Source organism: Dufourea novaeangliae, unplaced genomic scaffold (assembly GCF_001272555.1).
Source record: "Dufourea novaeangliae isolate 0120121106 unplaced genomic scaffold, ASM127255v1 scaffold228, whole genome shotgun sequence".
NCBI lineage: Eukaryota > Metazoa > Arthropoda > Insecta > Hymenoptera > Halictidae > Dufourea > Dufourea novaeangliae.
Window position 1 is genome coordinate 2,281,580 of NW_015374150.1, and position 15,527 is coordinate 2,297,106.

Below are 15,527 nucleotides of genomic sequence, written 5' to 3' on the forward strand. Positions count from 1 at the left end.
AAGTTATTAGTCCGTTTGTCGTTCTTCTGAGTCTGCACGGCGAAGAATACAAATAGTTATTCGCATATAGCATCGTTGACAAGGTAAAGTGAGCTGGATAGAATGATTTTCGTTGTTCGATTAAAATGATAGGATTTCCTGTGCGTTAACCCTTTCATGCCTGAATTTTCTTTTAAGAGTAGAAAAAATATTTGGTTATATATATTAACTGAGTAGACTGTTTAGGTGATATTTTGTTTAAAAGATCTTCTTTAAATTTATAAAGAAAGGTTTGTTATTCAATTCTGAATTCGCTAGACCTGCTAAAAACCTTCGTAACATGAAAAAATTCAAATTTATAAAAAGAATATGGATCTGCAACACACTGTACCTAAGGCTTTGTGTGAAATGTACACAAATGTGGCCAACAGGTATGAAAGGGTTGAATTAATTACGGTTCCACTAAGATGGATTGGTCGATTAAAGATTTTGTCGAATGAGGTCAAGATAATGAAGTCAAGATGTATCTGTTGCTAGAACACTATGCAGAAAAATCGGTAATCGTAGAATGAAGCGCAGTTTGGTAGATAATCATTACAGGACAAATGCTCTTTGGTCCTTTTCTACTAATAAAAAAAAAATCCCAAAAAAATACGTGAACGTTTCAGCGTATGAGACTAAACTGGACCTGAAATGAATCGTTCGAAAAAATTTCTGAATTCTAGATACATTCGACTGGCAATTCCATTGATTTGCCTTCCTTCATTTCAGCTCCGTGTAATAATAGGAAAGTGTTCTACGCGATGGTCGCGCGAACGATGCAACTTTACTCAACGAGAGATGACAGCGTGTGCGTGAGGGAGAAAAAATTCGAAAGGTATGCCTCACCCATCCCCTTGTTTTGGAGCATCTCGAGGAGCTTCTTGATACTTTCATCTCGAGCCTGCAACGTTTGCTTTTGCGTCTCTATTCGCAACTCCAGCTCCTGCAACAGAGAAAAAAAACCGTACGGTGGTTTTGTAGAATTGGCGCCGGCGACGGCCTTGTAATCCTTGATTAAATTCTAGAAAATTTATCGCGACCGCGAACAGTCGGGGGGAGAGACGCTATTGCAATCTTCGTGCGGTTCGAGGGGAACGGTGGAAAGAGCAAAGAGTTCGTGGTGCGCTTTGGTGGATAATAAATTCATTGTTATTATTGTCACAAACTCGATTCGCTGAAAATTGAAAGACCAAACGGATAGAAACGAAGGAAAGGGTGGAACAGTGTATCGGCGAGGGAACCGAGGTCGGCCACGCTTTTCCGGTGCTCGGTTGTGGAAGGAAACTGGATTGGCCAGCGGGTGTCTAATTCCAGGCTAATTACGTTGCTGTCGTCAAAGGAGCGGTCTAAATTCGTTATACGGGGCGTCAAGCAACGCCACTGTCTACACCGACGATGCAAGCATAATTCGTGCTTTTCCCAGATAGCAGAATTCGTCGTATATATACTTCAATTTTCATTCCGTTTACTCTTCCCCTGGCGAAGGAGCTGACCGAAAAGTGTATTACTATCCAAAGAGTGTCATTAATTACAAAAAGTGGAGTCTGTATGACACTTTGCAATTTCCTAATACGTTCCTTAAAACGCCATCTCGGGACACGTATAAATGTTAATTCGAATCCGACCCCGTCCAAATTTACAGTATGACTCAGACATATCGTTCACAGACTTCTGAAATTAACAATCAGGTGAAAAGCTTTTATGCAATTTCAATGAATATGCGTGCAGTGAATATCCGTTTATCGTTGGTAGTTCTATTGTTAACCAGAGATAGGCACAATTTTATTCGAATAATACATAATGAGAAGCAGCAGTATCTAAAATCGTCATCCTGATCTTTAAACAGTTCATGAGATTAAATAATTGTTCGCAAAGTGTCTATTCATTTAAGAAGAAATATTATTTTATGATAAAAATTGGAATTGCCACGTTCAATCAAGTAAAAATGACGAAATATTTTGTTCATCTTTTATTCGTTATTCGAAACTTTTTATCTAGATAATCGGCAGCTCGAGTGGTAGCGATCGACGATGATCGAGGTCGCAGCGAAGACGAGGAACGCGCGAGGAAAACGGTACCGTTCGGAGCCAATGGACCACGGATTTGACAATAAAAGCCGCGAAAGGGTGAGATAGGGGAGGGGGGGAGAGCAGTCAGAAAGCGACTGCATAATTTGGCCTGTGGCCAAAGGCGACCAGTTGCTTCCAGTGCGTTGCACGTTTGACCTGTCTGCTCGACCGATCCGGCCCCGACAGGGTTCTCCGCGCGCGCATACATACATACACCAAACGTGTGTTAAATCATTCGGCAGAATTTTGCGATCGGCGCCCGTCGAACGACGGGCGGATTTAGAAACCGGGGTTCTTGAACTTTCCCGGTCTTGTCCGTGCCCCTGGCCGCCGTTATTTTTGGAACGACCGTCGCCGATCGATAGACGGCCGCGATAAGATTGCTCGGTCGGTCTTCGTACTCTATCGATCCTCCCCCCCCCCCCTCGATGCCGGTCTCTTCTTTGTACAGCGGAGGAATTACTTTATTTCTAAAGGTGAATCAAAGTCCAGAATCTGGTTAAAATTTAAAAATGGTGGTAAAGAAAACAACAATCAGAATAATGACGATTTTAATAGAGCAGTGAACAAGGTATAGCGTGTACAGTAAATTCTCGATGAGTGCTCGAAGGCACTGAATATGAAATATTTCATAAACTAATGGCCATATACGACTGAAACAAATGTCACTGGCTTCGGAATTACCAAGCTGGGAACCTCTCCTTGTCAGTGCTGAAGAGCCTTCTAACATTCATCGAGGATATACTGTATATCTAAAGATTAACCAGATTTGCTCTAGATTGTCCCCTCCGAAGAGACAATTCGAAATTACGTGTATTCAAAAGGTTAAGATACATCGGGGGTAAGGTGAGATAATCGTGGAGAGTATAAAATAGATCAGCGAAAGGTGAAACGATCAGTTTGTCCGCGAACACAATGGAAAGGAAAGGGATTAATACGGGAGGGAATGTAGACAGAAATGGAATGGACTAAGTGGATGAAATGGAAAATTCAAGCGATCAGACGTTTCCAGCGAATCACGATCCTTCGAATTCTTCGAAATGTCGAGAAAACACACCTTATCGGTTATTTAAAACCGCGATCTAATTCTACGCCGTGATGAGAACAGAGCCTCCCCGCCCCTTCGGTTGTTCCGTGGTCGGTTTATTGATCCAGGGTTATTCCGGAGGAACGGGGATCTGCTTTCGGCGCCACTGGTGGGCAGAAGACTCAACGGAGTTATTGCGGGGAGACTGATACCCGTTGCCAAGATTTCCGGAAGCATCGCGAGAACCCGTTGCCAGACAATCGGTCGTTTACCTCGGACAAGGCCTAAACCCTCTCTTGTCTATTTCGGTTCCGGGGAGTTCGGCCGCGTCCGTCAAACCGCGCGCCGTGGGATTAGTCAAATGATTCTCGCCTGCTAAATTCGTTTGTTCTCTGTCAGAACGTTGATTAAAGCGGATTCCAACCGATCGTTTTAGAGCTTACACCAGTCTCCGATTGTATAACTGACTCTTTGCTCTTCCAACTATTATCCAGTTTAAATACAGTTCGTGAATAACTCAAATTTTTTCGCGGTAGTCGCAGAAATAAAAGACCAGAGCCTGTTTTATTAACAATTTTTTATATTTTATAAACTTTGTGGGAAGTTATTGGTCAATTTTCCTTACGACCTGTTACGTACGGCAAACGCAGGGATTATATAAAAATTTCGACATTTACGGATTAAGTATCGATATGTACTGGAACATATCGTCACATTAAATATCGATGCAAACTACCAATATTTTAATTGGAATGTATCGATATTCGAAATATCGATTCTGTATCGCCCATCACTAGTCAAAAGGCTCCGACAACTCGTAAAAGAATTCGTATGGCAAGGGGTTAACACGCTCTCGTTCTGTATTGCGTACACTTCTCCTCTTTGGCGAAGAAAAATACAATGAAAACGAACACAAACGTCGCTCACCTTTATCGTATCACGAAGTATGCCGATCTCTCGCGTAAGGTGCTCGTTCTCGTTGTACAAAACTTCGATCTGCTGCTGCATCTCGACGCTCGGCCCGCGCATCCTCATTCTGAGCTCCTCCTCCAATTGTCGCACCATCATGTTTTGCTTCTGCAATCGAAAAAGAAACACATTCTGTAAGTTACACTCACCCGAGGAAAACCGTGCGCGCTCCGCCGATACGTATATATTTATAGCAAAAGTGCACCGTTGGATTCTATCGCGTTGATTCAACGATCGTTTTACTTCCCCCGGCAATTTGCCGCGCGGGCAAACGATCCCCAGTCTAGCCCCGTCGACTTCCGTGGGCTCGTTACCTTTAGAAATACACTTTTACGAGAATAATTGCACACTCGAGCCACATGAAACTACTTCAAGCATGAAACTGATAAGCGGATCGATAGGCGAAGGGAACGCGAGGCAAAAAGCTCGCGGTCTCACAACGGCGAAACTAAATACGTCCGTCACAGAAGGGGACCGTTGGTTTTCCTGTTGTTTCGGACTCACCTTGAATCGAAAATCTTACCAACTAATAAAAGTTTTACCTCAACCCTATACCGAATCGACAATCTTATCCACTGGTTAAATTTTTACGTAAACCTGTCTATCCTAATCACGTACGACAGACCCTATACTGTCACGCTAATCATCTATGTTTTACTGCACAAAGATCATCTTTTTTATGTATCTGGACCCCAGGGCCAGAGTAAGTGTAATGAGTCCACTTAAAAAAAATGACATTGTTTCCTGTATCAAATATTTCACTCTTTAAAGTCTATCACATTGAGGAATTAATTCACCATTTCTGCATATAGAGACTTGTCTTAAGACTATTCAATAGTACGAAGGTAGCGATTTTTTCTTACTCAATTCTTACCGAACGATTCGAAAGCTACGTTTTCGCACCTCTGATCTGCTGTCCTCTAAAGTTTGAGAAGTAATTGACTGTGCAATACAAACAAATAATTAACGTGTTTTCGTCACGATAAGCTTCCATTTCGACGAAAACATCTATGGACAACCGATGTTTCCACGGAACACACGGTTTCTATACAAACCTACAGTTCATCTCCTCTGAAAGCTGCTTTATTCTCACTCCCTCCCACCCCCAGTTCAATTGTATCAGACTTTACGATGCAGCCCGCATAAATTCGTTCTGTTTGCGCGAAAGAACAGCAACTGGCGAAAATAAGATATCGAGCGAACACGCCACCGGGCTCGGATAGAGAAAATCGCTCGATTTCAGGGAGGGATGAAAGAAGATTTGACGCCTGGAAAAGTGCTTTCCAAGGGAGCAGCACAGGGGAGCAGGAGTAACGTTGCACGAAACCCTTTTCGAGGCTGGGCAAAGTCAATATTTCTACGGAAGTTCGATCCCGGTACGTGTTCGAACAGAAAGCTTTCCCTTCCCCCCGATTTTTCCACCCTCTTTTACCCTTCTCCAGGGGATATATTTCTCTCTTGTTTCGTTCCTTCCGTCTTTTTGCGCGTCCTTTATAATAACATTTTTCACGCGTTAACTCTTCGAGACATTTCCCATCACGCTGTACCGATCACTTTATAATCTTTATGTCCGCTGTACCCCGTTGCTTCCGTATTATTACTAGACTGAGGATTTTATGCATTTATAGCCTATAGGTGTCTGTGAAATACAATGAAGGACAAAACTTGCGCTAGTTGCAACGGATTTTCTATTTTCTTTCGAGCCCAATAGGGTACTTAAATAAAGAAAGAACTTCCTAATTATTACTTCTTAATTTTTAATTAATTAACTTATTAATTGGAATTCCTGGAAGTCAGCGTCGAAATACAATAACAAACTGTTCTTAAGGACGATGAATATTTTGCACGTGATGTGCAGCTGTCCAAGAATCCTTGATTTATAACAAGGTTCTGCTCAAAGGGAACAATTAACAGGGAAATAAAATAACAAACACGAAAGCGTATCGAAATAAAAGATTTTGTGTTCTATATAACAAATCTCCTAATCGGTAGTTGTTCGTGGATTCTTGTTGATTTATAGATTATATGGAATCAATGGGCATTATTTAACAGGAGCATCATGGCTCGGTGGATCAAAGGCGACGATATTCGGTGGGGTGCGACGTTCCACCGAAACCAGAGGCGTTCGATAAAGCCGATCGACCTGATTTCATTTTACGAGGAAGCAACGTCGCACAACGCGCTGGGGGATGTGGAGATCGAACCGTCCCCCCCACCAGGCATGTGACGTCAGTTACCCCCATAACGAAATCACCCCACGAGAAGCCATGGCCGAATTCCCCTGTAGACCGATAGCCTACTTTTTCACGCAGTGGTTCCGAATTGACGACCCAGCTAAAAATCCCTCGATTTATTTGTTCTCGCAACGATTCTTTTTTTGTAATAATAATAACAGGAGCTTGTTGAACAGAATCACCAGAGGATGTTAGCATATTGTATGCCATGAAACATTATTAAAGTTTTAAATATATTGTTTTGTACAAAATATAACCTTATAATCTGATTTTTAAACCGAAAAATTTAATATTTAGTGTATTTTACTGTTAACCTTAAAAAAAATAATATTTATACAGAATGTATTTTGAGGGTAAGACATCAAAAGAATAGTAAAAAGAAAGATTAAATAAAAATCCACAGTAAATTAGTGATTAGAGCGACTTCTTAAAATCCCTTGCTGACGTAACCAGGTCGCCAAAAATGACCCACGCCAAGCCAAGTGAAACGCGCAAGATAGCCGGCATACAATGTGTTAAACAGAATGATCAGAGAAAAAATCGAAGATCAACGGATACGTTCGCTTCCACTATTACCATTATTAATTCGGACAGTCTGAATTAGTTGAACGTATTACGGGCAAAGTCGTAGCAGCATTGTTGAACACAATATCTTCCAGGGACAGAGGACGTATCTATGTACGTGACCAAAGAAATATTTTATAGCTCGTACGGAACAGTAAAAGCGTTCCGGACGTCTGTAATATTCCGCAGCGTGTCGTCGTCGTTGGATTATGTTTGCCCAGGCATGGACCTTTGTGCCCGCCTAGCGGCGGCTGGTTTCTACTGAAACGAACGGCATTACGCAAGGGGAATGGGGATTAACATTTTACTACCGTCTGTTTCATTGTCTTCATGGTTCGGTTGTTTGCGCGCGTGGAAGTTCGTAACAACATTTACGTTACGGCGGAGGGTTGAACGATTTAATTTAGGTCATCGTAAGATGTACCGCCCGTTTTATCGTTCGATCATTTATGGTCATCGTGAATTGCACGTGAGAAAACGATCGTTAATAAGAATTATTATACCGGAACGGTGACACAAACTCAAGGGGTGCTTAATTTTAAGGGACGAAAACAGAAGAGAGAAGCTTTAGGGCCCGTTTTAGCGAAATTTAGGAATTTTGTTTTAAAGAAAGCAAAGATGATACGGTAAAAATACTTCCTGACCTTTAGTTTCTTTTTCGTAAATAAAAAAAATGTTTCTTTCAATATTTGAACAATTGCACTGTACAGAAACGCGTTTTTTGTTTTGTGCAAAAAATTCCTAAATACAGTGTTCGAACAGGAGAACTGCTTCAGAGCCTGATATATTTGTTTTCTGCCCAAAGCCCGAGCCTCGGCAACAAAATCCGGAGTGGGGGCAACAAATTATCCACTCGACAGGTTCCATGCGCCCCGTCCCCCTCCAATGTGGGGATGACGAAAAAAATCGTGTAGAACCAGTCGGACAGTGATCGACAGAATACTGTATTACCTTTTTTATCCGGCCTCTAAAAGGGAAAGGGGCTTTAAAAGAAGAGCAATCCCATGAGAATTCCAATCCTCATTTTTTCTCTCGTCACCGTTTACATCCTCGTCGAAGGGTAAACAGCGGAATAGACGTTTTGGCAGGTCGTCGGCGTCCATTAACGGCGTTACAAGGGACAGCGGGTTGTTTTCACGACAGGGGAGTTACTCCAGTCCCATGTAAGAAGAAACGCCGCCAGATAGGGTTTACGCGATCGTTAATAGGATCTCGTCTTAAGAGGGCTTCGTTTAAACTTTAAACCCCCCTCTCCCCCCTGTATTCCTTCTTCCTCCTCAGTCATTCCGCGTTCGATCCGACCGTAAGTGTGTCGATGGACGATACCAATCGCACCCCCTGAGATCGGGTTCCGCGCCGCGTCGAGGGTTAATCGAAGGCTAATCGTTTCGAAACCAGAACACGCGACACCCCTGTAACCGACACTCCCCTACCCCACCCCCCTTTCGCGTCCACTCCACCCATCAACCCCTTAGTACGATCTCAGTAACGCTTCCGAGCTAGGGGAAGACGCTTTTGCGTTGCTTTTTATGGAACCCAAGATAAGGAGATGGTCAGAGATTCCTTTTTTTTCTTGCAAACCGATAAAAAAAACCCTCCCCCTCCTTGTTATAAAAAAGAAAGAGGAATCGTGAATGCGGCTTCGTGGAAGCCTCCGACACCGAGTATTCTTTCCACGACGCTATAACGAGCTTCCGAGAAATAGACGAAATGGGTCGCAAAACGTGACGTGCTTTCCACCACCCCCCTGCCCCGTGGAACCAGGCAACGCGCGCGCGACGAGACCGTTCGCGTTCCGTTTTCCTAGAGGGGTCGTTGCACGATAAATCGATCTCTTCCGGGTGGTGCATGCGTTTTTTTTTCTTTAAATAGTTTATTTTTCTTTTTCGCTCCAACCGTCCACGATCGTAAATATCACGGATTAGATATGCATCGTGAACAGAGTCGACAGCGGCACGTGTTCGTTGAACGCCATGTTTATGACGGCCTCCTGATTATTAAAGGGTCGTGTGGAGGGCGATACGAAACTGTGCTCGTGACTTTTTTCGTTGCAAAATTCGATAAAACTCAGTCTTATCGTGGTGGTCCTCGTAGTAAACTTTGATAATCTAATTGCCCCCCCCCCCCACACACACACACACCCGTAGATTCACAAACATCTTCGTAAATTCATAATTTCATACAGGACGAAAGGGTAACACGAAAGGGTAACACGAAGGTGAAACGAACGTAAACGTTTCTTAACCATCAGCGAAATTTTAATTCTGTTGGGGGAGGGGGGGGGGGTGACGGCGTTATAATGGTTCGTTTAAACGGAACTGGAGGCCGACCTACATACGCGCAAGGAATGGGATCAGGGGAAAATCGCTGGGAATTAGGTCAGGGGGAATTTGCATCGTCGGAATCACCGTTTGCAGTTTTACGTTTCCCCGTTGTCCTTCGCGCGCTTTTGACGTCATCGATCGTCACGCGCCCACCCACCCCTCCCCCGTTGTCCCGCGGTTCGCCAATCCTGAAACTTTGTTCTTTCGCTCAAGGGGGGGATTGAGGGGTGAAAAATCGACGATCAGAGGACTAACAACGAAACTTCCAGCCGGTGAGAATTGGGACAGTGTGTTACACGTTCAAAAAATCCAGCATCGAGCGTCTTTCTGGAGGCTTCTATTCGAGCCGTTTCCATCGCGTTCCACCTCGAGGGGAGCTGTTATTCATCTCACGACGACGGAGTATCGTGAACCGGTGGTAAGTGCAAGATATAACCGCGTTATCGACGGAACGACTAACATTTCGTGCCGTAGCAGATCGCCTTTTACACCCACCAACGACGGGGGTGGGGGACTCTCTCGGTTCCCGAGGATCGATCTAAGGTACGACGACCTCGTGAAACCAGAAAGAAGAATGGTTTCTACGTTTGCGTCGGTAATATAGCGGGGAGGGATCGTCTCGCTCACGAGCTTGCGAGCTTCACGCCCGTGAATCACGAGGTTACCAAGGAATATATGCTCACTGTCCGAGTATACATCGACCTGGAACGGTTACGCTCGACTCAGATTAATCGTTTAGTACACATTGATGGAGACTGGAGTGAGGGACAGAAAGAAGGGGATTTTCAAGGGATATAGTTCAACTAATAAATGGTTCTACGAGAATCTAAACGGTCCGTGTCGCATCTGCGTTGAAGGATTTTTTTTCGTTCCGTACTTTTTTTTTAATTGACCAAAAACGAGTGATTTTTAGGTGAAAATCGCACTTTTTCAGGAAAATGTCTGCCATTTTGTTCCTAATCAATATTTCGAAAAACCCCACGTTCAAGGACAAGATTGGTTCTTCCATTACATAAATCATACTGAATTTTTAATTTCAAATGTACCGTTACGAAGTTACAGTGATCACGGCAGACCACTTTTTGTGAAGAGACATCCGGGAGATCGCTCACCATTTATTTACTAATAAATATTTTTAAATAAAAAAATTACCTCGTAATCTAGAAACTATAGTCTTCGAAACGCAAACAGATTTTTTGAAAATGGTCTTATAGTTTTTGAGAAAAAAATTCCCAAAGAACACTCTTTTTTCGGTCTCCTGACTGAGCATGACCCATTAACGATCCGCAGCGTTGCGAGAGCCTTGTGACGCGATCGTGGCCCGTTTCACCCGTAAGAAGTCTTCCATCAAAGTGTCCGACGCCTACCTCTCTGTAACCCGGTAGCCCCCTTCGGCCCTCCCTCGTTCTCTTTGTCGAAGTCAACGAAGGGTGGGTGGTTGTTATCGATCGATCGTGAAAAGGGGGCCTTTGTCGTCCGAGGGTGTATCCTGAAATCCGTTTCGGGCTTTAAGCGAATCGACCGATTCTCCCCAGAACTGGCTGGCCGTAGAAACCAAATGGAACAACGAAACACTTCCGGGGTCCAGGGAATTTCAGGAACCGTTTGTGTCAACCCGGAGAGAGTTCAAGCAATTAAGGACACGTTCAGTTGGGATCTCGTGGTCGCGGAGAATAGACATCACCACCCCCCATTGGTCGATTGTCTTTCCTGACTTTTGTTTTTGGTCTAATGAGTTCTCTGTCTGAAAGCTAATTAATGTTAGAAATTGGGTTCACGGGGCTGGGTATAACCCTTAAACGCACCAATGAATGAACACTTAAGAGATTTCGTAGCTATTAAAGGCGAATTATAAATAATAATAATATTAGTGAATATTTGGCACATGGAAACTAGATTTTTTAATATCTATAAATTCCAATTTGCAAAATCGTAAAAATAAAAGCAATTAAATTAAATAGAAAAATTTATAGATTTCCCGATTGAATGGATAATATTGAGTGAATGAATATTTCTAATCGATGCTGCGAAAATTGTTTGAACCTATTATTTTTGTTAACTTTTTCGTTTTTTATTTATTTTTGAAGGGAATACTTGAATTTCACAACTGAGAACGTAAAGATCTACTTCACATCATTGAAACTACGTATCTGTGCTGATAAATAATTATATATTAACCGACGACAGAATTTGACGCACATTTAAAATGAGCATTGTACCGACGTAAGCACTAGGCGTTAAAGGGTTAATGATATATCGGCTTGAACGAGAATTCAAGTGCATTTACAACCGTCGACGGTGGTAATACGAGCAGGAATTAAAATACACGCACAATATGATCGATAGACGCGTAAAATATTTTATGCTCGTCCACCCCGCGTACGTCTCGACGCGTCACCAACTTTTGTGATTGATACTTGAAAACTTTCTGTCCATCAATATGCATGAAACAGCAATTTTGAAAGATGAGCACTGTAATGCGAACGAACGCAATTCGATGTTCGTGAAATGCATCGGTTCTCGGTGGATGAATTGATTCATCTTTCACGCCAGTCTCGTCAAATTGGAAACACAAATTATATTTAATCAACGCCCCGACCACTTGTTACCGTCCAGTGGATTCGTAATTTAATCACCACGTGACGATGAAAAAGTTACCATCGTTTTATTTGATTCCGCAGGGCGAAAGCAAACTGTAACAAGATAAAAAAAAAAAGGAAGAACAGGGTTGAATTATTTTGTTCGCGATATCGATGTAGGATCTGGGTTTACTGCTCGGTGAAGAAGATTCGTTAAATCATCGAATCGACTTGCTCGCTTCCAGCGCAAGAGTTAATCCCCCCGTGGCGATTTAATCGAACTGAAACTAAATGGAATTAAACGATAGGGAGCTTTTCGCTAAATACGAACAACGAGGGTTGCGAATAATTGTCTTTCGCGATTACCCGAAGCCATCTTACCGGGGTCTGCGAAGATGTCGCGGACAACTTGACACGGTTTGCACTTTGTTAATTCTTAGCCCTGGTTTCCCCACCAGGGAAAACAGTTTTTCATATAATTCAATTATAATTCGAAAGCTCGGTGCAATTCTGCCTTAGATTTCTCTGCTCGCGTGTTCATTATTACTGTGCAGGCCGAGTTAGAGCTGTCTGGATCTTTGTTCGTGGGAAAACTTATTTCGACGTCTAAATTTTTAATATCACCAACCACCGTTTCCCTATGAAGTCGTTGGTAAGGTAGAAACTCTCGTTTGCGTTTCCAGGCCAAGCTTTATCACGGTTTTTTTTTCTGTAAGGTCAACATCCCTATTTCTAATCACGTCTCGATTTCTGTTCAGTACGTATATTTCTTATTTAATGTAAAAGGTTAAATAAAAAATTAGTTACGCAAAAAATTATTTAAAGTAGTTCAGTATTTCCGACGTCACGAACGATTCTTTGTTCTCGTGCTACGAGTGCGAAATTAAAGCCACGTCGCTGATAAAGGAAGAAAATCGAGCAATAAGCCGAGACACGGTTAACGGTATCAAGGTTTAATTAGATTTCAAACTTGCACGCTTCTGCGTTCCTACGACGTTACCGCACTTTTTCCATTTGTGCACGGTGAAATTTTATTATCAGGCGAGCAAGGAACATTGTAAGTTTTCAGGGGTTTAACCCGACTGCTGGCTGAAATGGTAATCGAATACACTAATCACCTGGCGCGATAATTATAGGAACACGCTTTATTATTATTTATTTAGAATTGACGGGCAAGGCCTAACACAATGAATAATTAGAATACTTATGACGTGATAATGTTTTCACGATACGCTATTATGTATATTATTCAATTCATTGAAATAGTTTACATTTAAATGATGATATATTACTTGAAAAGAAATCTACGTTATCAACCTATAGACTAGTGCAATTTATTATTCGATTAATTGGGTCAAGAGATCCGTATCTTGTAACATCGGGATAAAAATGATTGCGTTTTTCTAACACATCAGGGTGATGCATATAAGTTTAGTTTAGATTTACATGTGAAAGATTCAATTTCCCTGTTTATTTATCCGAGAAGAGTTTATTCGATCGAATTATGCGTCTGTAAATTAAAATAAATTCAACGAACCAGAAATGAAATCAATTGTGGTTTCGTTAGCATTGTTCCTCCAACCATCATTAGTTAGGATCGATTTAGACAAAGGAGATTTTACGGCGTGAAGAAGAAAATACGGCCCCGTTCGCGCACGGAATCTGCGATACCCGTGTGCTCTCGGTTTTTCAGAAGCCCAGTGGGAGTGAAATCGTGGAATGGTTTTATTCGATTGCCACGAAACTAAATAACCACTTGGCCCCACTTATATCCGAGCCTATATCGATTGCGATTCCGAAAGAACAAATCCCATTTCACGAATTCCTAACCGGCGAACAGTGTCGTCGATCGATTTCCATCACGGCTGGGGGGTGAATGATGACGGTGAGAGGGATGGTGGCGTCTGGTTTCACGCGAATGAACGTTTTTGCCCATCGGGACCTCAGGTTCGACCTCGAAAATCGCGCGTTATTTCCCTCGATTTTACCCGTTCGTTTAACGGCGGTGGTTTCGATGATACGCGATCGAAGGGGCAGGAGGGGGTGGTGGACGCAGGGGGTGGTTGGGCGAGTTTAGAGAGCGGAAAGCTCGAATGCAACCCTCTCTCCGTTCCCCTGTACGTTGTAGTACGAGCGTTCGTCGCGACGCAGGGGTGGGGATGGAGAGACCGATAAGGCTGAGTTGAAACGGTGCATGTGTACAGAGGGTGGGAGAGGAAAGGGAGGAGACTGGGAAACAGTGGGACACGACGGGGGTGTCGGGAGGTTGGGTGAGGGAACGAACGAGTGAGGCTAAAAGCATCGGATCGAGGGAGACGGAAACAGGGTCACACGGGATGGGTGACTGAAACCAAGAGGGACAGAGACACAACGGGTTTTCCGTAAAAAAGAGAGCAGAAAAGAACGAGGGGAGAGAGTGTAGAGAACAAGAAGAAGTCAGGCTCGAATTAAAATTTTTGGGGCCCTGGACTATCAAACATTCGAATATCAATCCCTTGCTTGAAAGGGGGGAGAGAAATTTTTGTAATAAAACATAATACAGTGCCTACATGAATCTTATAAAATTGAAATTTATTCGAAATAAAATTGAATATCATTTATTCTTAACGAACAATGCTTCGTTACTTTTTAGTAACTACGTCCCAATACATTTCTACATTTACTGTGATTTCTAATTATTTCCAATGGAAATCAGTAAGTAAAGAATGTTTTATTCAATTTTGTTTTTTACGTAAATGGAATGCTTAGATTGGTGCCCTCTGCAAAGTGGAGCCCGGGACTGCAGTTTCCCCCCTAGACCTCCACTTGATCCGGCACTGCAAGAAGCGAAAGAAAAAGAAGAACCGGATGGAATGAAACGGAACGAGGAAGAGGGATCCGAGAGAAGTTTGAAGATGCTTGAGGAGGAGAGGCGGTCGAGCTTAAAAGTCGGAACACACAGAAATAGGAGAAGAAGGAAGATAAAGTGGGTGACACAGGTCCAGAGCTCGGGGAGAAGTGGAACGAAGAAGAGACGGAGGAAAATTCGAGAGAGAAATTCTGAGAAAGAGGTGTATCGCCGGAGGCTCTGGCGTGAAAGGAAAATAAGCGAATAAATGCGAGGGAGACAATATGAATAAGATAAAGGCGGAGGATGCTAATACAGGGCTCTGTAAGGATGAAATGGAAGGAGAATTGAAGATAGAAAAAGAGTGGAAGGGATGAGTCGCTGGCGCTCGATAACGCCTTCGTTTCTGGACCTACGTCTTTCGCCCTTTCTCTGAATTTTCCTGCACCCCTATATGGATTTACTTCATTTCCTGATATCAGATTTTATAAGCAATAATGTATTCTATTTCATAGTGGTGGCAGTGAAAAAATTTGGATTACGAGGTTTGAAAAACTATGAGAAAACTTATTTCACATTTCAGTCCTATCGATTCGCGATTCCCCAGCCGAACAGGAAAACTTTTCGGGCAGCTTTTACGGTGAGACACATTCAACCCTCGAGGCGTAGCTATGTGTTACATACAGTGACTCACATATTTGTTCACATACTTTCGAAGTAACAATGTAAAAATTGATATGCAATTTCTCTTTGAGTGTCTTCAGTACATTTTCTTTTATCATACTTTTAATAAAAAGTTTCTCTTAGTTTTGAAATGTCATTCGCAACATACCTAGTACGTATTTTTGTCAAATTTAGGTAACAGCCTTTCATAAACAAATATGTAAGTCGCTGTATTCCAATACTTTAACAC

At 42.6% G+C, this 15,527-nt stretch overlaps 1 protein-coding gene across 1 annotated transcript in view; it reads right to left on the reverse strand.

Moving 5' to 3' along the window:
• Nucleotides 1-15,527, reverse strand: part of LOC107191783 (trichohyalin-like) — a 72,753-nt gene that overhangs the window by 42,850 nt on the left and 14,376 nt on the right. The window contains 2 exon segments of the mRNA XM_015580890.1: nucleotides 868-964; nucleotides 4,045-4,194. Of these exon segments, the coding sequence (XP_015436376.1) occupies nucleotides 868-964; nucleotides 4,045-4,194 (247 nt within the window).